Source organism: Mustela erminea, chromosome 8 (genome assembly GCF_009829155.1).
Source record: "Mustela erminea isolate mMusErm1 chromosome 8, mMusErm1.Pri, whole genome shotgun sequence".
In the NCBI taxonomy this organism is placed as follows: domain Eukaryota; kingdom Metazoa; phylum Chordata; class Mammalia; order Carnivora; family Mustelidae; genus Mustela; species Mustela erminea.
Window position 1 is genome coordinate 82,468,784 of NC_045621.1, and position 27,717 is coordinate 82,496,500.

The following is a 27,717-nucleotide window of genomic DNA, read 5'->3' on the forward strand; positions in this document are numbered from 1 at the left end:
GGTTGAAGAGAAAACAAAAGGTACAGATATGAGGCCAAAGTAGGATAGAAACCTTTAAAGAACTTGGATAGTGACAGGAAAAAGAGAGACCCTTTCACATTAATTTGCTCAAAAAATACTGACCATTGGAATGCAATGATAAATACAGAAGGCAATAATTCCTATCCTCATGGTGTTTTTACTGTAGCAGCACTAAATTCAGGAGGAAACAAAGCCAAGAAGGACTCAAAAAGATTAGACCAATCTGAATGGCATCGCATACCTAGTAAGGTCCTAAAAGATAACCAAAGCCCGCCCCCCTCCAAAAATGCCCCTTAGTGCCTACCATCACTAATTTTAGTAATTGTGTCACATGTTTTTGTATTATATTTTAAGTTTCAAAATGTGTATTGTGTTTTAGAGTATTAAGGTTTATCATTCCAAAGTGACTATTCCTTAAACAAAGACTTCATATTTCTTTTACATTTTCTCCATAGTACCTGGCATACTAAGAAGCACAACAGCAGGTACCCTTTAAATGTTGGCTGATTTCAATTATAGCAAAACAGATAAAGGATATGACAATATTCGTTTTTCTATAAATTCAGTCACTTCAATTCAAACCAAATCCTTATGGCTTTATTAGTTCTGACTACTCATTTGTCACCTTTTATTCATTCTTCCTAATAAAAGAAACCAGAATAAATAAGGGATTTCCTTTTCTTCCTATTCTCTTCATCATCTTTCAGTTTTCTGCAGGCTAACCTATAATTTAGAATTTATAGTAACAGAAAAATTAAGTTCTTAGATTTTGCAAAACAAAGTATGTGTTTTGTCTTTTTATCAATCTGTCTTAATATGAATGTGGGCAAGGGAACCACAAATCCAAATGCCAGAACCATTCATACTTACCTAATATGTTCTTTCGCACTCACCCAGCATAGGTAACAGGCACCAAGTGAGCAATTAACCTCTACTACCATTAAATTATTTTCCAAATATTAGTCAAAAAGAATCTGGATTTGTTTTCTTCTACCCAAGGAAAATTCAATTAATTCAACCTCTCTGAATCAAAGTATAATCATTTTTAAAAGATGCATTTACTTTGATCCTTTCATTCACTAATTACTCAAGTAGTGATCAGAGCAAATGAATTCTGACCTAGTTGTGATTCTGGCTCATTGTATAGACAAAAGGAACAACTTCTGTTCCTCAGTCTTTAATTAAACAGCTGTGGACTTTTACTTAAGAGGCGGAGAAAGCTCTGCTTTATCAGCTTACAGGAACCACAGTAAGCCATCAAAAACTCAATTTGATAACTCAGCATTGTTTCCTACGCCACAGGTTTTAATGGGTAACAGCAACACCAGCTACCGTCAAGGTGGGAACACGGGGCAGGAACCTTGGCAGAACAGGTTCAAAGAAAATCACACTGCACCGGAATTGGTAACTTCTATTTTAATATACACTTCAAAACTGACTCAATAGAAAGAATAGATTTAAGCCCTGTAGACCAACATAACATACTTTGGCTCTGCAATTTATTTAGTTATGTGGCCTTAGGCAAGTCACTGAGTCTCAGGTTCTTCATCTATAAAATGGGAATAATATCTATCTTGTAAGGTGAGGCACACACATCATCACTGAAACTTAAAAGCACTTAGCCCAAGGCATATAATAAGTGGTGGCTATTAAAAATGGCAGCTTTAACAAATGTTAGTCGTTAATAATATTATCGTTCTGCATAATGACTGAGCTGTGACATAACTTGTTCCAATTTGACCAAAGAATTTAATAATGTAAAATTCTGGCACATGTGTAATGGGACTCACCTATTAGTGACCCATTAGGAAAAAATTGTTAACCATTCTCAATCAAAAGTAAAAGTGATTGAGAAAAGAACATCTGCAGCAATCAAAGGCAGGATTTACCCACAGCAACAATTAACATATGTGGATTTGTGGTTGCCATCAAGCAAGCTATCAAGCAAAGAGCAAAACAACTTCTGCCCTAGAATTTGATCTCACTTTGGTGTTTATTACTGCTGTATCGCTACTTCCAGCTCCCCACTTTCCCACCAACCATGGATTTCTCAAAAGTGTAGTACAAGGATTATTTACAAAACAACTACTTCTATAAATGACTATAAAGATTCCCCCCACTAAGGATGGGAAACGGCAGAGGATGATGAGAAAAAAATTATCATTCTTTACTTTTACAAAAGAACACTGAACTTAAAATGAGGCTTTATGTACTAGCTCCACTGATTAGTGAATTCAAGCAAATTCTGTTATTACAGGGTCTGACTTAAACTAAAAAACAAAACAAAATATGAAAGGTATCTCAAACAGGTTCAGATAGGATTAAATAGGAACATACATGAAATCACTTAGAAAATTAGAAAACACATATAAATGGAAGTTATCTTCCAAGAAATGTTGATACTCAAATACTGAAAAAAATCAAGTAAGATACACTTTTGGAAATTTCATTTATTTCCCCAACCACACTCACTTTCCTTTTGTTTTCATCTCATTTTCGAAAGATTTTGAGGTACTATCCTTTGGGAATATACTACTGAATGACATACTACTCCATTCTATTTTATAGTTTTCTGAAAAGATCCCCCCAGGCCTCTACATAAAATACCACCAAATTACATAATTGAAAATGTTAATACTCTTCCCTGATAAACTAAATGATATTCTAGATTTAACCAGAGTCCAATAAATATATAACTATTATAAATAAAACAAACACTACAGTATCCTGAACAGGATGGCCATCTGCAAAAGTAGTTTCTCACTAAATATATCAGAATTCCCTCAATTTTATAATTACTACACTATACTTGTTCATGTTCAATAAATTGTTTAAGCTAGACACTGTGCTAGACAGAAAACAGTAAGCAGCAGCAGCTGCAACTTTTTGAGACTTAATTTTATAGCAGTTTTAAGTTCACAACAAAATGAAAGTACAGAGATTTCTCATATACCCCTTGACCCCACACATGCATAGCTTCCTGCATTATCAACATCACTAGAATGCTTTATTTGTTACCAAGGATGAACCTTGACATGTATTTGAATCACCCAAAGCCCGCAATTTACCTTAGGGTTTTACTCTTGGTGTTGCATATTCTATGGGTTTGGACAAATGTATAATGACACACATCCATCATTAGAGTATCATAGAAGAATATTTTCACCATCCCCCAAATCCTCTGTGCTTTGCCTATTCATCCTTTCCACCCCAGGTAACCACTGATCATTTTACTAGTCTCCATAATTTTGCCTTTTCCAAATGTCATGTAGTTGGAATCATATAGTATGTAGCCTTTCTAGATGGGCCTCTTTCATTTTATAACATGTATTTAAGCTTCTTCTGTGTCTTTTCATGACTTCAAGGATCATTTCTTTTTAGTATTAAATAATATTCCACTGTCCAGATGTACCACGGTTTATTTATCCATTCACCTACTAAAGGACATCTTGGTTCTTCCAAACTTTGGCAATTATGGATAAAGCTGTAAACATCCATGTACAGGTTTTTGTTTGGACTTTAGTTTTCAATTCCTTTGAAGCCTATGGTAAGAGCATGTAAGAAACGACCAAAGTATCTTTCAAAGCAGCTGTGCCATTCTGCATTCCCAATAAACGAGAGCTCATATTGCTCTACATCCTTCCCAGAATTTGGTGGTGTCAGTATTCCAGACTTTGACCTTTTTAATAGGTATGTAGTATTGTCTGTTTTAATTTGTATTTGCCTGATGACTTATGATGTAAAAGCATCATTTCATATGCTTCTTTACCATCTGTACATCTTCTTTGGTCAGGTGTCTGTTAAGGTCTTTGTTCCATTTCTAAATTTGGTTGTTTGTTTTCTTCTTATTGAGTTCTAAGAGTTCTTTATTTTGGACAATAGTCCTTCATCGGATATGATCAAATATTGCAAATATTTTCTACCAGTCTTATCTTTCAACTATTGTTTCTGAGTTATTTACAATGCTTACTACATGCCAGATATCATTCAAAGCACTTAATGTATATTAACTCATCTACACTTTATAACAACTGTATAAAAGAGTACTATCATTATCTCCATTTTCCAGATGGGAAAAATAACTTGATCACACAGCTAGAAAATAATGGAGCCAAAATACAAAACCAGGCGCTCTGGCTCCAGTGCTCTTAACCTACACTGAACACCAAGCACTACACTGAAAGAATCTAAAAGAACTCACAGTCAGCTGATATAGATGGGCACATTAACAAGCAATTCTAATACAGAATATGGTAAGGAGTACCACAGGGGTAACCAAGAAGGATAAAATATTAAGTCCAAGTCTTCAGATATTACCTGTTGAAACTTACTCTATATAAATTAGTAATTCCCACTGTAAAATCAAGACCTCCAAACCAGCTTGAGAAAGATTAGCATATTTTATAGGGTTTGTCACCTATCCATTCAATTAACCAGGTATCTACCTGTCTGCTAGGTTTCCTTAATTTTCTAAGAACAATAGCCTTCCGATCAATCTTTTTCTTCCCAAGACAATTCCAAATCAAGTTAGAGATCAAAATTAGCATAATTAGTTTTTCACCATACTTGCTAACAAAGTATATAAGAGAGAGATGGCTTAGACATTTAATATAATTTTTAAGTACTTAAAATGGGTAACTAAATCTGGACTGAGTATTGCTTAAGAGTAGCTTCTCCTTAATAACTAGAAAAGAACTATTCTCAATTAGCATATCAAAGCTACTAGTCTCCAAAGCCAAGACTTCTGCTTGTAACATGATTAACAGCGGCCCCTGTTTTACCTATACCCACTTCTAAATCGCCACCTGGGAATAGCCAACCCATTCAGATGGCCAGGTGGCCCTGCTACTTGGGTTTCCCTCCTTATTCTCCTTTCAACTAAAGACAAGATTATATTACTCCTCCTCACTAAACCTCATCCTCAAGCCCTTGTTGTTGCTGGTGTGAGTTAAAAGCCCACACTGCTGGTGAGGTATGAAGGAGCAGGGCTAGCAGTACACATGGGGAAGAAGAAAAAATTAAGGCAAAATGATACAGACTCCTCCTTTCTTATACATCATATAGTTCTTCACACAGAGCTCCTAATCATTTTCTTCCAGTGGCCCTGTCCTAATACTTAAGCTAATGCTTTGTCTCAAGAAACCTGGTGAGTTGCCACCTATTAAGATTTTTTTTTGTCCTCTGAAACACAATGGAAGTCATACATAGCTTCATTCCCTACAGTAAAAACAATACAGTATAATGGAAGAAGTGCATATTCTAAAAAGTTAAGTGTCTGTTCTCACTTGTGACGCTCATTAGTTTAACACCCCATCTTCCCATCTACAAAACAGATAACTACCTCAATAAAGCAACCCAAAACACACTATACCAAGCAGTAAAGATTTCCTTTCAATTTTTCTTTTGGTTCTCTTATATAATAGGGGTTGGTACAGGGGAGATCTCAGGATCAATACAGGCTTTCAAACTTTCTGACCACAAACCACTGTAAGAAACACATTTTTCATTGTGATCCAGTACATATATACATATAATCACACACACGATACTATCTCACAAAATACTACCCTTACTATGTATGATCACTCTAATATTTTCTATTTTCTTTCTTCTCTCTGGTCCCCATGCGACCCTTTTCCCTTCACGCCCTCCTCCCTAATCACATACACAAATGTCTTTTTAGCCTTGTCATCATACCACCTGACTGGAGACCCAGGAAGCCAGACACTTTCCAGGTAGAAAAAGAGAGATCCTGGAAGAAGGAAATTCTGATAGGTGCTGAGGAGAAAGTCTGTCTTTCTTCTGGCCCAAGAAAGAATACTATATCCATTTTCTCTCAGAAACAGTGTGACTGCTGAGGGGCAAAGTTGTACTGCTGGAATAAAAGACACTGGAGGTAAAAAAGGCTTGTAGATTAGTCTGGGAGAGAACTTACCCAAAATATGTGACAATGATCCTATAAGAAAATTCCTCCTAGGTTCCCAACAAAGTTTTTAAAACATAAAATACTTCTATGTTGGGAGAAGGGGTGCTATTTATACCATGTCTTATGTTAGAGGTTGCTAAACTACTGCCCATGGATCAGATCCAGCCGGGAGCCTGTTTTGTACAATCCCTGAACAACAATTTTTACATTTTTAAATTGTTGAAAAAAAGTCAAAAGAATATTTTATGACACATGAAAATTACATAAAATTCAAATTCCATTATCTATAAAGTTTTATTAGAACACAGTCAGAATGATTCATTTATGTACTGTCTATAATGCTTTTGTGTTAAAACTGGCAGAGCTGATAGTTGCAAAAGAGATTGCCTAAAATACTTACTATCTGGCCCTTTACAAAAAGTCTGTGAACTCCTTAGTATTTGATTCAATATTCATTCACAAATATTGGTTAAGCACCTTTTATGTGTCAGACGCTGGGGAAACTACAGTGAGTAAGTCAGATACGGTCCCCTACTCCTAAGTATTCACTGAAGGCAAGTGAAAACAAAAGCTCCTAGGAATAAAAAGCACTTGGTTTGTTGTAGGAACCACTAAGGCAAAAGATGAACCTGGAGAAGGGCTATATCAAGCAATGCCTTTAAGGTCACTATAAGCATCAGACATTCCTCTAATATTTTACCATATATTCAGTTGTTTATAGAATTAACCCCTTTATTCACAATGCAAAAATAAATGTCTACTGATGAAGAATCACAAAGGCTGAATGAGAACTGTTATTATAGTTCACTTGAACCTAGCACTCTATTGCTCTCCTTGAAAAAAATCACTGCATTAATTACAAATATTTGGGGTTTGGGGGTAAGATTTTATTTATTTATTTGACAAAGTGAGAGAGGGAACACAAGCAGGGGGAGTGAGAGAGGGAGAAGGAGCTTCCCGTGGAGCAGGGAGCCTGATGCAGGGCTGTATTCCAGAACCCTGGGATCATGACCTGAATTGAAAGCAGATGCTTAATAAATGAGCCACCCAGAAGCCCCAATTACAAATATTTGGAATAATAACTCAATGTTTACAAAGTTTCAAGTGTATATGTGAATGTGCTTGTGGTTATGTATGTCGCCTTTGATCCTCACCTTACTTTTGTCAGGTAGGTATTATGAACTCCATTTTACAGATGAAGAAATCAAGGTTATGGAATTTTTCCAAGGTCAAATGGTTTATCACACCATGGTAAAAAAAAAAAAAAAAAGGCCCAACACCCAAGTTTTCTCCCTAAAGAATGTCTGCTCTTTTCTACTATACCAGTCCAAGAACTGCATAATTAATTACTTTCACTGAATTTGAGATGAAGGACCTTCTTAATTAATACTATTCACTTATAACAGCTACATTTGTACCAACAAGATTAACTTTTATTGCTATCAACTAGCCCTTACTCGCCAACAATAGATTCCAAAGGTAGAAAATTCTATAATCTGTAACAGACTAGGCTCTTCTGATTTCTTCTACTCTTTGGCTTGGTGAGCTGTTATCTTTCCCTTTCACAGAAACAAGACTAGATATTAATTTAAAAATACTGTTTAATCAAAGCTGCTAAATATATGTTGCTAACTAGGATTACAATTCTTGGAGTGGGGCTATGCTCTGGCTACAATATTGCAAAAGGTAAGATCTGTGGATAAAAGATCAAAACCACCCTTCACTGATTCAAAAAAGAAAGAAGTATAACCAACACTTCTCTTATCCTAATCTTTTAATTTTATCCCATCTTTCTGAAGTGAGGATCAGCTTGAGTAGCTTATTCTCATAAAAATCACTCTGATAGAGGCAGTTACTAGAAAAAACAGTACCTGACACTCTGTTAGGCCCTCTCAGCAGTTAGAGCCTAATTTAATCATTTCTATTATTTCTAGCTCTCTCAGCTAGTAGACAATCTCTATTTACATTTCAACAAACAATTAGCAGTGAATTTCCTGATTCAACACCCAAACAAGGTTTATGTACCTCTAAAGAAATAAATAAGAGAATAAAAAAAGGTCAGCTGGTAAGATTTGTTATGTAACATTTATGCAGAATAAAAGGATGATCAGTAGCTATTTAATCATTTTCCCAGTCACAAAGAAAGGTGTTTTATTCTACTTCTGAATGCCTACTAATCAGGTAACTTTACTATTACCCTGTTCATCTTGTTTAAGTTATCTCACAACGGCCCTTATTCATTATTTATCATTCTCTTTTAACTTTGACTTTTCATTTCTCCCCATATTATTTTAAAGTGTACCTGCACAAGAAATTCCAAGTCTTAGCTTAAATAAAAACAATTAGCAAATTCTATTCACAAAAAATGCAGTATGAAACTCCAGGACCAACGAACACAAAAATCTAGCCAACCTGTTATTTTTCTAGAACTACTTTACTTAAGGTAATAATAAATAAAATGGCCTCTAATATTTACAGAGTGAAACTACACTTCTTTATAGAAGGTGGCTTACCAAAGACAGTTAGCTTTACCTGCTTCCATAATGAGAGAAACCAAATGAAAAGAGGCAGCCACCATTATATTTTTAAATTCAGTAAAGTTTAATGTCTCTTCTGGCTTTATCTCTATGTAATAATACAGTTTTTCCTAGTCAGAGATGATGCTGCTGAACTTCTGCCAATATAGAGTTGATTTCCCTGTGCCAAGCACCACCTCCCCCTCCTACCAACAGTACAGACTTGAAATCTTTCACAGATAAAAATATTCAAGCTGACTACTTAGAGTTAGAGGCCATAGCCCAGAGGAAAAATAAGAACCCACAGTATTAACTACTTATCCTTTCAGACTTTAAGACCTTGATAACCTGTAAAGTATCAAATTCCTAAGAATTAAGATAAAATATGTTGTTTCTACTTCTGAATTTTCAACAACACCAACAATAGAATATATTACATGTTTAAAATAAAAAGATGATCTTGTAAAAAAATAAGCATATTGAAAAGGTGTAAAGTCAAAGTTTCACAGAAACAGGAATGCTTAGTAAATAAGAATATAAATTAGCAAATGCACAAAATCTAAATATAGGAACTTTCCAGAAAAATTCAACAAACTCTGTGTTTTATTACCTCTTTTTTTTTAGCTTTTTTTTTTGAGATGATGTATTCAAATTTTTCAGATGCACAATAAGCCTATCCATTTATTTTTAAGAAATAATAAGTAGGACAAATATGGGATGACTAAGAAAATCTAAGAGGAAGACTGGTTAAGTACAGTACAGGCAAGTTTGAGAATACAACGTTCAGAGGTAGATAGGATCTTAGAGAATCTGTACAGTTTAGGTTAGATTGATAAAACGGCCTCCCACTCTCACCTCTTCGCTTCTACATACCTCCAATATACTCTCCAGAGAGCTCCCAAGTGATCTCAACATATAACCCAGATCTAGCTCCTCCTCAAAACTCTTTGCCCTTTGGATTTTATTCTAACTCCGTCCTACATTAGATCAAAGCCCTGCATGATCAGGTCCCTGTCTCTCTCTCTAGTCCGGAGCCTGGGTTCACTTCTTCAGGCAGACAAGCAGGCTTCTACTTTATGCCAGAAACTGTGCTATCCCCGGAGAGTATTATGATAAAAGTGACACACCCCTCTAAAAGTTTATACTCCTGTAGTGGAAAGTGCAGAGAATAAATAGGTAGATAAGCTAAGTAACTAGAGATTTGTGGTATGGATGTGAGGCAAATAGCTATCCTATGAGTACCCTGTTTGCTTCTGTCAGAATTCATATGGCAATCTGTAATTATTTTATTCATTTGGCTACTGACTTTAAGACTGTAAGCTCCATATGCGCATAATCATATCTGTCTTGTTCACTGCTGCATCCCAAGCACTTAGCAATGTCTAGCATGTAGTTCAACATTTGTTAATAAATGAATACTTAATTCACTCTCTTTAATTTAAGGATGAGTAAAGTGAGGTCTGAGTGATTGCCAAGGTGAAAGAAGAGTGAGTAACAAAATAGGTATCTAAATGAGACTCTTTAAGTTTTAGTTCAAGATACTATTATATCACATTCAAAATACTGATCTCAAAACTTTAACGATTATGTTTTTGAAGCTTGTAGCTGTTACCCAAAAACAGACTTGAGAATCTTTCAAGACTTTACTTCTACATGAAAAATTTTAAAACACTTAAGTTTTAAGTGAAATTATGAAAATATTTTCAATTCCAATAAATAGAAAAGAAAATTTACTTCGAGGTTTCCTTTAATGCATTCTACAACAATGAGACCTTAAAGAACTCTGTTTAAAAAAAAAAAAATCTTATCTGAATGTTCTAGATATTTCCTGACTCCTTTTTGGCACTCTGTATTGATATTTTCTTTGGCTAAATCAGTTAGTCAGAATATTATTTCATATTAATGGATAAATAATTTACCAGCAAACTTAAAAATACCTCCCAAAAACTGAATCTATATTTTTAAATGTTTTACACACAATATTCTTAATAATGGGACTTTAAGATACGAATGAAGACAAATGAATATGGGTGTATGTAATATCTACTATGAACCAGCTACTGTGTTATAGGGCATATTATTTCATTAAATACATCTTTGTTCACAAATTTAAAAAATTAATCTAAGAGCTTTAGAAACTGGCCAAAATTTCATAATTCACCCATACCCACTTCTCTTAAAATAGTGCTTTGGAAAAAATTTGATTTATCATGTATAATCATATAGATGTGAAGATCACGTATAATGATAACGACGTGAAGACCAAGAATTTCCCAATAAAGGTTTCATTTCTATAAAATATATATTATAAAGTTGCTAATCCTAGGTAGGAAAACTCCTCCCTCAAAGTTTTATATATAGACAGGCTTACTTTTATTACAATATGTAAAGATGGTTCGTTTTTTAAATGTTTTAAAAAACAACCACTCCCTAATGGGAACTTCTAATAATTATCTTATTGCTTTACATTTATTTTCTTTCACAAATTAGAGAATAAAATGATTCCCAATGTGACTATAGCTACTAAGAAAATAGTCAACCAAAGAAGAAAGTGAAAGAACGGTACTGAAAAGGTTAGGATTCAGAAACAAATAATGAATACCAAATCAAAAAAGTTTCTAAATCTACAGAAAATGACTTATGCAGATTTCAAAGAATGTAATCTGAATGGCCAGTATGAGCAATAACTGTGATTACTATAATCTGACCATTATTTAAATACAAACAACATAATGAACCATGAGTGCTCAGAGTTCTTTACAATAAAGACATACCATCATAGTGTCTCTGCCCCCATAAAAGAACACTACATGTGCTCATCTTTTCTATGTATTCTATTTTTCCAAATCTATGTCTGTATTTTCATTCATGCTTATAATCTAAATCTATACCTGTCTGTAGAATTTCTTTAGTTATGAAAATGCTCCCTATTTTCTTCTGGTTTGATATTTCTTTACCAATTTTATTTAGTAGCACTACCATCCTACTTTAATCTTCAAATTGCTCTTCTATCCTATATTCTATATATATGTATGTGTATACATATACACATAATATATCATATTTTGGGGACCTCCATCAAGATCTGCATCTCTCTTAGTTTTAATTACTTTTTCTCTGATTTAACCCACTCAAATGAGATCGTTTTACTTCTTCAAGCAATTATAAACATCTTCTCATCACATAAATCTCTTCCTCAGATTTAGTCAAAATTCCTTCATCTTGTCTTCTATCCATGGTCAAGTTTACTGGCAAATGCTCTCTGTGCTCCTGGATTCTATTTTGTGCCTTTTCCTTCATATTAAGGTAAACATCCCTCTCAACCCTGCCAAGACATTTTTCCCCCTATTATTAAGATCTATGTCCTCCAGCAAGCCTTCCCTGAATGAAGAAAAATCTTAACTCTTCAAAATTACAATCTAATTTTGTTTTGGAACCTTTGTGTATCCTTAATTTATGCAGAGAATCCATAAGAAATAAGAGCTCAGCCAGAGCAGGTACATGTTCTCTCTTAGGACCAGTTTTCCCTATATTCTGTACCTAAGTACACATTCTCTATTGTAGATTAAATAATGAGCACGTTTTTCGGTACACATACTTTTCAATGCACATGTTTACTACGCAGTTTCCTTCTCAGAGAATTCGATAGAATAAGGGATTGCTGAACTAGGTCACTATTTCTTAGGAATTTAGAATCCATTAGTTGATCATTGAATTAATTAATGGATTACAATAAAAAAATTAGTGAAACAGAATATAAAAATAAATAAAAGCCTTACACACAGTAAGAGCTAGTTCTCAAAACTTCTACTTCTGATATATATACATATTCATGTAAATGGGAACTGCATTATGAAGCAATGTGTATTTCCTTCTGTGGGTTATGGTCAAAAAAGCTGAAAGACACAGAACCTGAAGATCTCTAAAATGCCTTCTAAACTGTGTGATTCAAATTATATTAAAAGATTTTATCTAAGGATCAGAAACACAGCATGTTAAAAAAGTGAACAGAACTTAAGGTACCCAAAAACAACCAGCAAAATCATTTTCTCTTAATAAAATATTACTATTAAACTCTAACCTTAAGATTATAGAATCATAAAGCTTTTAGAAAAGGAAAAAAGTTCAGAAATAATCTAATTCAAGTTTATTGCTTTAATACATAAATGGAAAACCCAGGCCAAGAAATGAAAAAAATTCACTTCATTCATTAACTAAACATTTCTTCAGCACCTATTATGTGCCAGGTTCTAGAACTGGGTCTGTCGATAAAGAGAAGATGTCTTCGAAGAGCTCACAGTCTAACATGTATAGAGGTAAATAAACGTTTGGAATAAAGGTCATTTAGAATAGAAAGCAACTAAATATGGGTTGGGTGGCATAAAAATTGTTTCTAAGCAGGTGATACTTCTTAGTCTTAAAATAAGGAGTTTTAGTCTTAAAAAACAAGGAGTTTTAGTCTTGGTCTTAAAAACAAGGAGTTGGCCAGGTAAAGAAGGAAGAACTAACCTATACAAAGGTACCATACTGATATACAATAAAGGATGACACATTCAAAAAACTGTGAGTCAAGTTTGTATAGCTGGAATATAGGACTCATGCTAAGGAGGAGACACAGCAGAATACCTAGTATTTATGTGATATTTAATCCTCAAACCACTCTCTGAGGTAGTCACTATTAATACCCCCACTTTGTAGATGATAAAACTGAAGCACAAAAGGTAAAGTGATTTGCCCAAGGTTAAACTGAGAAGCCAGGATGTAAACATAGGAAGTCTAACTCCAGAGCCCATCCTCCAAGCCACTATACCAAGAGGTTAAAGAACACAAGCAGGAACCAAATGACAAAGCACCATTCTAAGTACATGCAATTCTAAGACTAGATTTTAGGCTAAAGATGACTTACAGGGAAATGTTTAAAGCAGGAGTGACATATTTAGATTTATTTTTTAATGAGGTCAATTGGAAGTTATATGTGGACAGAAAGGGAGAGGACGCAATGATAGGAATCCAGTCTTAACTAGAAAAGTACTACAATAATTCAGGTAAGAAAAATGATAGATGAGCTGGACAGTGGCAGTGCTGACACCAGAACCAGAGTCTACTGACCACTGTGATCACATTCTTGTCCAGTATCCAAAAGAACCTCCAAATTTTTTCCTTTAAGCCCATCATTCTAATAGTTTTTAAAAATCCAATCTCAAAGACAATACATTTCTTTTAGACCCTTCATTAAACAAAACGTGATACTAGATGCATTTAGATATACCATATTTAGATCACATTTAGATATATGAAAGTGACTAACAGAAATCCAGTTGGAGAATGACAGAAAGTCAATTGCTATCTACAGTAGTTTCTTTACCTTCTTGACTTCTTCTCCTTCCTATATACACTATTACTGGAACTTTCATGTTCAATAGTCAATTTGAAATCAATGTTCTGTCTAGACATGAGCATTATAACCTAACAGAATTAAATCTACCACAGAGGAAGTCTGTGGTCCCAGCTGTGGCAATAAATATATTCCCTGGTCTGGTCAAATTTTGGCTTAAACAGAGATGAGGAATGAACAACAACAAAAGGCAGACTTTTTGAAAGCAGCAAAGAGTTAAAGAAAACCAAATATTTAAAAAAGGAGTAAGAGTAGGGCACCAGGGTGGCTCAGTGGGTTAAGTGCTGGACTCTTGACTTCCTCTCTGGTCATGATCTCAGGGTCATGAGATCAAGCCCTGTGTTGCGCCTCTCCCTCTGCCCCTCTCCCCTTCAAAAAAAGGTTATAAGAGCAATCTACAGTTGAAACCACTGGATTCCAAAAGAGTAACACTACTCCCAAGTGTGTGTGTGATATCTCAGAAACCCAACAAATGAAAGAACAGTAGAAAAGACTATCTGGTCAATTCTCAAACATTCTCAATTGAATCTGTTTTCATTTAAATCATGTGTGAGCCCTCTTGAGCCACACCTGATGCTAAGCAACAAGTGGGTTCCACAAGCAAAGCAGCCTACAGAAGAGGGAAGTACAGAAGGAAAAAAAGAATATAAACAAAGCAGGCATAAAGAGGAAAGGAAATGGAAGAAAGTATGAGTTACAGAATAACAGAATAAAAAGTGAAAGAGTACTACTGACCCTAATATCAAATATTGCTAAGCTTACCTAAATTACTATCTAAGAGAAACTATGCAGGACACATAGCCACATAAGACAGCATGAAAAGACAAATACAAATCACAGGCTTTTGAGACACCAAAGATGAGAAATAAGAGCATACTACTTAAAAAGTTAAAAAAGCAAGAAAATAATTTTAGAATATAAAGGAACATTTAGAGATTATTAAAATCTCATTTGGTTTAGTTGTGCTTTACTTCTCATGAAACAGTGAACCCAAAAGGTGAAGATGTCAGTAGTACCAAAGATATATATGTATGGGGAGGTGTGTTACAAAGATAGTATGAAGCTTATTTGCATACTTTTTGTGGGAGTGATTTCAGAATTTTTCTTTTCAATGGTGTAATGCTACTTACACTTTTTCACTTTAATTCTTATCCTGGCTAGGTTCACTTCCTTAAAACCAGAGTTCAAAACAAAGTAAGCATTTATTAATTATGGTCAATTTTTAACCTTAAGAAGGACAAGGGTCTACGATAGATCATAGAATATTAATTAGTATAACCTAAATGAGTCTAATGATAACCAAAACCCAGCCAATGATTCTCCAGAAAACTATGTAATTAAGAAACCACTTTAAAACTTTCTTCAAATTAAAGAACAGAAAAAAAAAAAAAAAAAGCCTTAAAAAAAAAAAAAAAGAATCACACCCTGAATTTATACTTTGAGATCTTTCAGGCACATGTAATAGTGTACATATTTCTTCCATATGAAACTTTTAGTCTCTCTCCCTCTCTCTCTCTCACACACACAACCCAGCTGCCACCACACAGCTCAAACAGTGATTTTAATAAGGATAAAAGGAAATATCCTTAAAGATAATTATCACAGCAAAGAAACTACTGGATCAAAAGCAAATATAACTAAACCTGATACTTCAAGCAATTATTCATCCTATTCAGGAATACACAGTCTTCATGGGCTTTCCATCACAGCAAAGCAATGGATCTGGAGAGTTTATTCAAAACTTAGCAAATTATTTTTATTAAAATATCGTAAGATGATACACCAATAGTCAGTTTTTCTAATATAATCATTCTAATTCTAAAAGACAATGAAAAGATGAAAGCTTTCAATACAAAATCACCTCAAGAACAACAGCATATCCTTATAAAATTTGGATGATTGTGGGAATGGAAAGCAGGACCCTTTTATTAATATAATAATACTTTTAAAAATGAAGAGTTTAAAGTAAGGCTTCTCAACCTCAGTATTATTGACATTTTGAGCCACGTAACTCTTCATTGTGTAAGGCTGTCCTGTGCATTATGGGATAATTAGCAGCATTCCTGCCCTTTACCCACTAGATGCTAGTAGCATATAGTACCCCACAGTTGTGACAACCAAATATGTCTTCAAATGCCTCCTGGGAGAGGTGTAGGGGCAGAGAGCAAAAGACACCGAAACTTGAGAAATACTGGCTTACAAGTAGAAAAAAAATCAACAAGAATTGGTAGGGGAGGGAGTTTGTTTTGTTTCTCTTCTGGTTTTGATGTTCTAATATACTGTATTTGAATTTGATCACAGACTACATTTAAGCAGTTCTGCCTGCAGAAAAGAAAGCATTTAATATCTAACACTTGTTAGCCAAAGTTCAGTGGAGTCTCAGAAGATTCACTATACTGCCAATTCTCTCTCCAACTGCACATATACTCGCTCACAGAAACATACATAGGCGTGAGTGTGTGCACGCGCACACACACACACACACACACACACACTCTATTGCCTAAGTGAAGTAAAGGAAATGCATAAAATTACTTTATCTCCATTTCTTATTTCATCGAATATATGGACCAGACTGCTCCAGTCTGCACAGAAATTCAAACAAATTCTCAACTTAGTGCAACTCAAATACCACAGTAGCTCATCATTCTAGGTAGGATAAACCTAAGTACTAGAGCAAGAATTAAACTCACAGTTTAACAAATGGTGAAGATACAAATTAACCACAATGTTTTAAAAACAAACAAAAAATCTAAGTACATTTGTGTTTTGAAACAGAATCTGAGAAAGGATAAGAATGAAAAAGTGCAAATACAGAAGGAATCTGAAGGCATTTGAAGATGAAAGCATAACTCAAAAATGTTTTCTCTGGAATTACATTAAAAAATTATATACTTGGTCATATCGTACAGGATTAGTATGCAAAATCAGTCTTCTAGTATATTCACCATGGGATGGAAACTGAAAATCAAAGTCTGCAAAATACTAAAGAAAACAGTAAACATTCATCCTAAAAACCTGAAATACAACAGATCTTTACTACAATTTTTCATTTGCTTAAAAAAAAAAATCAAATATCCAGAAACAAAAAACTGACAACTTGAGAAATTTTTAAATTCTCATGAAAACAGTCATCCTCATGCTTCCAGCATGCCCGCTTACATATTACATAGAAAAATCAATTAAAAAAAGAAACATAATAATCTTTTAAAGTGTATTTAATTCATAACAAAGCCTTTTAAAAATCAGATATTTTAGGAACTAAAAATCTTCATACATAAATATGGATTAAAGTCTTTAAGATGATTTCAATTATCTTCAATAGAATTATATTTTAGTTCAACTAGGAATTATTTGAAAAAAAACTAAGCAACATTTATTACCAGTTTTATGTAATTCTGTGTGCTATATATATATATATATATATACACACATATATATGCTCTACAGCAAGAAAACTACTGTATTTCAAAATTTTAGCTATTAACCTCCTGGCCCACGGAAAATAATCCTACAAAAAACTAATGCTCTATTCTTTTTACTTCTAAACCAAGCAGAGGAAGCTGTAAGATCTGTAGCGACAGCCTGCTTTCTCAGAAGTAATACCTTGAGACTGCTCAAGAATAACCCCCTTCACCAATTAGTGTGATTCAGGTGGGATTGGGAGGGAATAATGTCCACAATTCCTTGGTCAGTGGCCATGATGCCCCTCCTCCTCAAGGGCAGGAGATCAGAGAAAGGGATTTGAACAAGAGGAGTTCACCAACCAGAACATACAGAAACACAGAAGAGAGAGTACTACAGGAAAAATAAAAACTACACAGTTAAGTCATGTTACAAAAGCAAGAGGTTTAATGTTATCAAGGTATTCATTCATTTCAGAGAGACCATTGTTTATCTTCCTCCCCAAACCGCGCACAAAAAGAACTGTCAGCCTGCCTTAAGCATGTTCCTTCTTCCATTTAAACAGACATGATTCTTTGGTTAATCTCTGGCAATGATCGCCATTTCACAACACATTTAGCCCACCCGGAACTGATCAATACCACTACAGACATAAGACTAGACTTTATCCATTTATTAACCACAAGGAAATGAACCATTCAGCAAAATTCTATACATTACAAAAGATTCTATTAAAAGAGGGGGTTGGGAAGATGGACACACACACACACACACACACACACCACAGAGGTACACAAAGAAAAGACTAACACCCTCTAATTTCCCTCTAGCAAAGGAGATAAAGACATGGCCATGAAACCTGTCAATTCGTCCCCCCCCCATAATTCTCTCTCACAACCTAGTAACTGAATATATTGAATTTTATGACCAAGAGATCCATTGCGACTTTAAAATTGTTTCATCTATCAAACTAACTCCCCTGTTATGTACATTTGCACACCTTTGAGCTAGGTTGTATTCATTTACAGAATTTCAAATACAAAAGACTAGATAGTTTTCCAACCACTGGTTGCAAGCATAGAACGTTCTCACAAAATCAAAATTTCAAATAAAAAAGGACCTAATTATTCTTCCAACCTTGGGCCAAAACCTATTTTATGACTATAGCGTATTTGACAGTATGAACAATCTCAAATGGCTGCTCTAAACCAAAAACAATGCTTCAATACAACGCGTTTAAAATAAGTATTCCGTAGGTAAGCAAAATCTATGCCAGAAAAGAGCACATAAATGGTGGTTGAAAGCCAGCACATTACCAACACAGCAGCATACCTCTTCTGCACTAGGTTATTGTTAATACTCCAACAACAACAACTATAACTATTTTTAACACTGCTGGACACTGAAGTTTAAGAAAACATAAGGGGAGACCCAGATGAAATTGCTGATATGATGCATTGTTTCTCACGGTCAAAATTAAGTAACAACTGCCCAGATTTCTGTCGTGATAGTCACTGGTGAAGCACTAATTAAAAGACCATTAAAATAAAACACCCTTATTTTGGAGAATGCCACACTAAATGGCATTTTGGAAAACGCCTTTCGGGTCTCAAACCTTTGCATAGATTGTCACTTGTGGTATTTGTGGCTTAACTGCAACCCAACCAGCGCTGTCATCCAATGTTATGGCCACAAACCATGACTTTCTCACTTCCACAACAGAGCAGTCACTCTTATCAGTTCGCCAACCTAACTCAAAACGAGAAGCATTCATGGAGATGTCCAGATCACAATCAGACCTGGGGGGTCGGAGCCGAGGGGCTCCAGGTCGGGGAAAACCTCCCCGGGCTCCACTGGAGCTCGCGGACCCAACAACAACCGCGGCCAACAACAACCGCGGCCGCCAGCAGCGGCGGCGGCGGTGGCGGCAGCAGCAGCAGCAGCCCTGCCGCGCCACGCTCCATGCACCTACCTGAAGAACAAGAGATAAGAAAGACGGCAAACGCCAACTTTGCAGCAGCTCCCATTTTCCCGAGGCGCCGGGGAATCCGTAGGAAGTTCTCGCTAGATATCCAGTTCCCTGGGTCTTCCTCGGAGACAAACCTCCTGGTGTAAAATCAACCGTCATAAAACATATTCGGAAGCCCCGACCAAAAAAACGTTCACGGGGTTAAAAAAAAGAAAAAAAAAAGGGGGGGGGAGCACAACAATAAAAAAAAAAAAAAAATGCACCACGGGGGAAAAACCGCCACACACACGCACAACACACAAAACCAAACAACGAAAAGCCAACAACAACAAAAGCGCGTTTAAATCACTGTCAAAATCACTGTCAGCTCCGCTCGCCTCTCGGGTCTCTCCGAACAAAACGCCAGGCTGAGGCGACGAGGCGGCGGCGGCGGTGGCGTCCGCTGCCGCCCGGACAGTCCGGGAACCGAGCTGGGTCCGACGTCCGGACCGACCTTCAACCCGGACACCCAAAGTCCGCGGACCACTGGCGGCCAAGCTCTCGGCCGTGGCGGCCGAGGCAGCTGCGGCGCGGAGAAGGAGCAGCGGGCGGCGGCGGCGGCAGCGGTGCTAGCGGCGGCCAAGTTCTGGTCCAGGCTCTGGCTCCGGCTCCGGGCTCCGGGCTCGGCCGCGTTTTCGGTCCCCTGGCCTCCGCCGGCCCCGCCCCCCAGACTTCCGGTTCCGGTCCGAAGCTGGAAGCCCGGCACCGCGGAGAAACGCTCCGCCGCGGCGCGGCGGCGGCGGCGGCGGCGGTAGGGCAGCAGCGGCGGCGGCGGCGGCGGCGGTGGCGGCAGCGGCGGCCCGGCGCAGCGCGCGTGCCGGGCCGGGAGCGCGAGGAGATTGTCGGGGAAGCGAGGCGGGAGCGGGGGAGGGGTGAGTGCGAGGGCGGGGCCGGCTGGAGGGCGAGGAGGCGGGGCGGATGGAGGCTCGCTACCGCGAGGCCTCGGCGTCCGGCCTGCTCGGCCTCCTGGGCTGTGGGGCTCGAGTGGGTGGGTGACTTGATGCAGTCGGGGACGTGGAGCGCCCGGTTTTCTAATTGCGCCCCACTGGCCTCTCTGGAACGTACACCAGCCTGATCAATGGGAACCCAAGAGAAACCGGAGCCTGAGGCGGGGTGGGTGGCCGGTGACTCCGGGGGGCGTCTGCGGCGCCCTGTCTTTCCTCTGGGGGGACGCCTCGTCCGCACGGAGACTCGGGGCGCCGGAAAGCCGGGGGTGTGAGCGGGTCTGCCGCGCCCGCGAAGCTGCCTTAGCGAGCTCGGTGAGCGCGCGAGCGGGTGGTTGTGCTCCCCAGTCTTAGGTCCGCGTCCCACCCCTGTACCTACTGCTTAAGCGTTTTGTCTTTCGGCTAAAAGAGAAAAGAAGGGGGAAGACCAGCAGAGGATGGGCTGTCAGTCCGGTCAGGATGTCCGTGGCATTATCACGGTGTGCAATTTGAGTCCGTTCCTACCATCCCTTTTATACACAAAGCATTGTGTTGAGGACTGTTCTGCACGTAATAGGTTCACAAACATTACGTGCCAAAGAAAACCTGCGCATTTCGATCGACACATTGGATGGTCAGACAAGTGTTTACTTTTTCAAATTTTAGTTTTTTGGAGGCTTAAATTTTACCTCTTAATCCAGGTCAATTGTTTACAAGGTGCCGTGCTAGGCATGGAATGGGATCCCAAATGTAAAAATAGGATCCCTACCTCAAGGAACTCACAGTATTTGCTGAACTTGGAGTTAGCTATAGAATACAAACTAATGACAGTATTAAAGGTACTAGCTTTCTCATTTACCACACTTTAGCGAGCTCTGTGAAGGTAGGGATCCTAAATCTTCTCCATTTTATGCCAGCACTCAGAGTGTCTAGCATGTGATAGGTGGTTACTAAATAATTGTATAGATGACTAGGGATTACTGCCTTTTCTTAGACACAAAATTCTTGCATGTACTCTACAATTTTTAAAATTTTTATTAATAAAAAATAATAAAGCAACTGTATCGTATGGCTAACTCATGTTTTACTGGTGGTTTACTGATTCCCACATTTTTCCCACAAAGCCAAACCTTCCCTCTAGTATTTATAGTGTTTTATTTTTCTCTTCCTCTAAATTACTCTATATTTCTGTCTATTAAGTTCATCCTGTAATTATCTGCCCATTTCTACAACTTGTCAAGGTTATTAGTAATTACTGTGACTCTTTAAACTCTCTCCAAGATTTCCAGTTCTCAAGTTGTGATGCTCAGAATCTGTCTGATAATTGTGCAACAGTTAAGAAAAGTCCCAAATTGGTCTTCAAGGTGTCTAAATGATCTCATATTATGAAATTCTCTGGACTTTGTAAGCTGGTTGGAGGAATAGATATAAACTTTCTTCCATTTTCTAGTTTCACTAAGAGTTGCCACTAATGTTTCAGGAATGGAAGAGTGTATTTAGATCATTCAGGAATTTGATGTCGGTTATACCCTGGATCAGGCCTCACTATTGTCTTATCTCTGCATCACTTCCATATTTCTTGAATTGTGAAACCAGAGCAAGTGGAATAACTGGAATAACCAGTAGTAGGACTAAAACGCGAGAATATATTCCTTATTTTACCACCTAAATATGCCAGTAAAAGAATATGAGAAGAAGAAAATCATGTTTCAGTAGTATGAAAGGGGAGCAACAAGTTGAAGTCCTCACTTATAAAGAGTTTAACCCCATGTGAGAAGTTAATATCCACTAACAATAGTTACCTATTTTGTCCCTAAAATCCCCCATCCTCTGTGTATTTTTAAGAATTAAAAAATAATTTAACCCCATAAGACAGAGTATGTAAATAAATTCCCTCTGGAATTCCAAAGCTTAAAAAAAAGACAGAGGTAGCAGCAATTAACCCTACTGGCCCTCTTTCTTTACTATTTCTAGAATCACTTTCTCTTAATCTACAAATCTGACATCTCTCTAACACTGCAAGCTGTACAAGCTGAGTTTAGGAAGAAACGTGAAAGGAACTTTGGTCTTCCAGAGCATTAGACAATTATATGTCAAACATCTTTACCTAACACCACTCAATCGCCATACCTGAGACCCAGGCTTATAGCCACTCCATTGCTAGAATTTCAGGTCCAGATTTCTGAGAAGAAATTCAATTGAACTGCAAGTCTTTCCCAGCTGAAAGAATCTTGAGAGGCCGATCTAATCTAGAAATTCATGTGTGTGTTGGCTAGATGAGGAGACAGAGATATACAAGTGTTATAGACTGCTTCCAAAATAAAGGATGATTTATTTTGCTAGGAACTCATCTGGCTCAAAAAGGTATGGATTAAGTTTAAATCTTCAGCTCTGAAATAGGGCTGGAATTGAATTAGGCCAGATTTGAACTTGCCTTTGAGATTGAATGGTATGCCATATATTGTGAAGAAATTCACTGAAAGGTATTCACCTGCTTGTAGACATACCAACAGCCACATATATGCATAGACATGCCAAATCTCTCTTCCTTCATCTTCAGAAAAGTGACTAAATTCCTTTGGAGCATGAAGGATGTTGGATTTCCCTTAGTTGAAGGATTTAAAAGTATTTCTGCTGCTTTCTATACACTATATACATTTGTATAAGTATATAAAAGTATACTATAAAGTTACTATAAAAGTCTACTCCTGTGCTCAAATTGCAAATAACATATTCCTGAAGTGGCATAAGTAATGAATTTCTCATATACCAATGCTGTAAGGCATAATACATGGGGGAAAATTTGGTAACGTGGTAAGTCAAAGGAAGGCAAATACTAGCATATCTCCCATGAACATTCTCCTCTCCCTAAATATTCAACATGGGAATTAAATTCCCTATATCCTAGCTTTTGCTACTATTATTCCTCCCTTTTTACTTAGGTCTAGTCATAGCATTGCACTATGCCAATGATGGAGTAGGGGGAGACAGATAATGAGAAGAATAAGGATGTGGGAATGGATGAGGGACAAAAACATTAAGGCAGACTATTTTAGGGCAGGAAAATGAGTTAGGAAAGTTAGGAGAAACTAGCTGTGGTAGAAATAATATGTCCAGCGCTCTGGGGGCACCTGGGTGGCTCAGTGGGTTAAGCCGCTGCCTTCGGCTCAGGTCATGATCTCAGTGTCCTGGGATCGAGCCCGCATCGAGCTCTCTGCTCAGCAGGGAGCCTGCTTCCTTCTCTCTCTCTCTCTGCCTGCCTCTCTGCCTGCTTGTGATCTCTCTTTGTCAAATAAATAAATCTTAAAAAAAAAATATGTCCAGCACTTTGATAAAAAGGTTGTATTAACCCAACTAGTAATAAAAATAACAACCAATTGTTTCCTGTTGGATTATCCCAAGGATATTTGACTTTTCTCCCACTCTCACCTCCTTCAAAATCAGTCAAGTATTTGGGGAAGGTAATTCCCACCCCACAATTTATATTCATGACCACAAAGACTTAGTTTTCTGTTTAATTTCTACAATTTTAGAACTTTAATTTCTAATAGTATTCTATTTTACTTCTAAGCTCTTCAACTGTTTTATAAATTTTATAACTTTATTTCTTAGTTTTGTTTTATTTCTAGTAGTTTTCAACTCTTCTTTCTGTAACAGAGGATAGATTGAGCTTTGAGATACAATACATAAATCAATCCCAGTGATCTCAGTCATTCATTCAAGTTGGAGTAAAGCAACACTACTCAAAAACACTACTCAAAAAACACTACTCAAAAGCAGTTCTCAAATCAACCTTGGTCTCAAACTTTGTTGATGATCTTTAATGAGATTAGCATAGACATTGACAACAACCGATTAAAAAGTTCTGTAGAAGGGCACCTGGGTGCCTCAGCCGGTTAAGTGGCTGACTCTTGATTTGGCTCAGGTCATGATTTCAGGGTCATGATATTAGGGTCAGGAGATAGAGCCTAGGCTCGTGCTCCATACTGGGCATGGAGCCTGCTTAAGATTCTCTCTCTTCCTCTCCCTATCCCCTATCTCCCTAGTTTCTAGTTAAAATTCTAGAAACTTAATAGAATAATGTTAAGTCTGTTAAAAGTTAATAAAAACAGGGTGCCTGGGTGGCTCAGTGGGTTAAGCCTCTGCCTTCGTCTCGGGTCATGATCTCGGGGTCCTGGGATCGAGCCCTGCGTAGAGCTCCCTGCTCAACAGGGAGCCTGCTTCCCCCCTACCTTCTGCCTGCCTCTCTGCCTACTTGTGGTCTGTCTGTCAAATAAGCAAAAATAAATCTTTAAAAAAAAATTGGCTTTTGGTGCAGCCACTCTGGAAAACAGCATGGAGGTTCCTCAAAATGTTGAAAATAGAACTGCCCTATGACCCAGCAATTGCACTATTGGGTATTTACCCTAAGGATACAAACGTAGTGATCCAAAGGGGCACATGCACCCGAATGTTTATAGCAGCAATGTCCACAATAGCCAAACTATGGAAAGAACCTAGATGTCCATCAACAGATGAATGGATCAAGAAGATGTGGTATATATACACAATGGAATACTATGCAGCCATCAAAAGAAATGAAATCTTGCCATTTGCGACAACATGGATGGAACTAGAGCGTATCATTCTTAGCGAAATAAGTCAAGCAGAGAAAGACAACTATCATATGATCTCCCTGATATGAGGAAGTGGTGATGCAACATGGGGGCTTAAGTGGGTAGGAGAAGAATAAATGAAACAAGATGGGATTGGGAGGGAGACAAACCATAAGTGACTTTTAATCTCACAAAACAAACTGAGGGTTGCTGGGGGGAGGGGGTTTGGGAGAAGGGGGTGGGATTATGGACATTGGGGAGGGTATGTGCTTTGGTGAGTGCTGTGAAGTGTGTAAACCTGGTGATTCACAGACCTGTACCCCTGGGGATAGAGTATTATGCCTCCATCAGAAAGGATGAATACCCAACTTTTGTAGCAACATGGACGGCACTGGAAGAGATTATGCTGAGTGAAATAAGTCAAGCAGAGAGAGTCAATTATCATATGGTTTCACTTATTTGTGGAGCATAACAAATAGCATGGAGGACATGGGGACTTAGAGTGGAGAAGGGAGTTGGGGGAAATTGGAAGGGGAGGTGAACCATGAGAGACTATGGACTCTGAAAAACAATCTGAGGGTTTTGAAGGGACGGGGGGGTGGGAGGTTGGGGTACCAGGTGGTGGGTATTATAGAGGGCACGGATTGCATAGAGCACGGGGTGTGGTGCAAAAATAATGAATACTGTTATGCTGGAAATAAAAAAAAATTGGCTTATATTTTGTTTTTACATCATGTTTTTGGTAATTCAGTTTTAATTGCATTTTATAAAAAGTCTCATAGATTGGGAAATCACCATAAATAACTTGAGAGGCACTGGACTAGAAAATAGACTATATACCTAAGACTGTCCCTCAAAAACAGTGCTTTCTATCCTTTTTGACAAATGCTTAATATCTCGAATAAAGCTTTGATGCTCCAGTCCTAAAATTTTCTATAATGCAAGACTGCATAAGAATCAGTCATTTCCATCACATTACCCATCTTTATCTGTGGTACGCATTTATCAAACAAATAGTTATTAGCTGCAGGATTGTCCTAGGTATTGGTTGTAAAGGAATGAAGGAAATGGATATCGTCTCTGCCCTCACTGAACTTATAGTATCATAAGGAAGACAGAAAAATAGCAAGTAAACAAGTAATTATGAAATGGGAAGGATTATTTATAAAAGCAGACAGGGTGCTGAGATAAAGAAGAGTGGTGGAATTGGAAAGGTAAAGGACACTATTTAGAGAGAATGAGTCAGGAAGGACTTACTAAGGAAGTGGCATTAACCTGAACCCACAAGATGAAAAGGAGATAGCCATGAATGGAGCTAGTTAAGGAGGAACAGTATGTACAAAGCCTATGATGTGTTCCAGATTGAAAGGAGGTTCTCATGGTTATGAATACAGTGATATGAATAAGGAGAGAAAGGAATACAAGCCCCAGACAATAATATCTTATAGGCCAAAGTAAGGTTGTTGGTTTTTATTCAAAATGAAGCATCAAGGCATTGGAGGTTTTTAAGCTAAGAAGTTATGTGCTCTTACTTAGGTCCTTTAAAGATTATTCTTATTCTTATATGGAGAACACGTTGCAAGAAATTACCAGAGAAAGCAGAGGGACTAGTGAGAAAGGTGTTGCAGTAAGTTAAGCAAGAAATTATGATACCATGAAGTAATATGGAAAGAAGTGGATAGACTCAAGATAGACTTTGGGAGAAGAATCAAAAGGATTTGCTGATGAATTGGATGACTCCTACTTTTTTCTTGAGCAAATGTGTAGAGGTAGTGTTATTTCTTGAGATGGGAAAGATTTAGAGGGAGTATATTATAGAGAAGGGAGTAGAGAGATGATTAGTGAAAAAATCAATTTTGAAAACTTCAAATTTCAGATGCCTGCAAGACATCTAAATGGAGATGTAAAGTAAGCAATTGGATATGACCGAAGTTTGGAGGAACAGGCAATGCTACGGATATAAGTTTTGGAATTATCAGCACATAAATGGTATTTAAGGCCATGGAAATGAATGAAAGCATCCAAATAGAGAGTGGATAGAGAGAAGAAATTTAGCAAGTGGAAGAGTAAGAGCCAGGAAAGGCGATGAAAAAGTAGCAGCCAAAGAGATGAGATAAAAACTGAGAAAGATGTCATATATGAGAGTTTACTACAAAACGGAGATAGGAACAATATTGAGTCATATGGAGACATCAATAAATCGAAGAGCAAAAAATAAGGAACCATTGGATGTGGCACCACAGAGAAAGAATCCATCTCCTTGATAGCCATTTCAGCAGAAACCTGACTGAGGCGGGAAGGCAAGAAGAAACTGCAAGCAGAAGCAGGTGAGTCTGTAGAACTAGCCACAGGTGGATGATGGTATTTCCAGTGAGAGCTCTAATTTCCACAAATTATAAAGCAAGTTTTCAGCTTAAAGTAGAAGAGGCATGATGAAAAGTTGTGAAATAGTTCTAAATGAGTTTGAAGAGCAATGCATTGTAGGATTCTCAGGGCTTATTACCTGTTTGAGGTTGGAGTTCATGTCTGTCATTACTCCAGTCTGTACAGCTGTGTGAGTGGTTATTTCCTGAAATGCACAGAGGGTTTCAGGCACAGAGTTGTCAGGCAGATGACTGAGTTCTACCATGGTTGGGTTTGTTAAGGGATTTTGAAGAAAAGAAAAACAAGAACGGTATGGAAACTGAATTGAAACACTCAATAATGGAATTTGAGTTGGGGAGGAAGAACGTATAGTCTAGAAGAGGCTTTTGTGGGTAGACGAGTGATAGGAGCATAGATTAGAAGACTGGCTGGCACCATTAAGAGGATTTGTTACTTCCTAGTCAATATTTAAGCAACTAGAAAGATAGGAGCTAAGATCTAAGAATAAGAATTTAAGGTTTTGAGGGGGGACAGTTGTGTCTGGCCAGGGAGTTACCATTGCAG

At 37.4% G+C, this 27,717-nt stretch overlaps 1 protein-coding gene across 2 annotated transcripts in view; it reads right to left on the reverse strand.

The window, feature by feature from the left end:
• The window catches only part of ACVR2A (activin A receptor type 2A), an 84,847-nt gene extending 65,351 nt beyond the window's left edge, over nucleotides 1-19,496 (reverse strand). For both annotated transcript variants that reach the window (XM_032354063.1, XM_032354062.1), the window contains exon 1: nucleotides 19,236-19,496. In XM_032354063.1, the coding sequence (XP_032209954.1) occupies nucleotides 19,236-19,290 (55 nt within the window). In that variant the 5' untranslated portion in view covers nucleotides 19,291-19,496. The remainder of the gene's footprint in view (nucleotides 1-19,235) is intronic.
• Nucleotides 19,497-27,717: the final 8,221 nt, after the last annotated feature.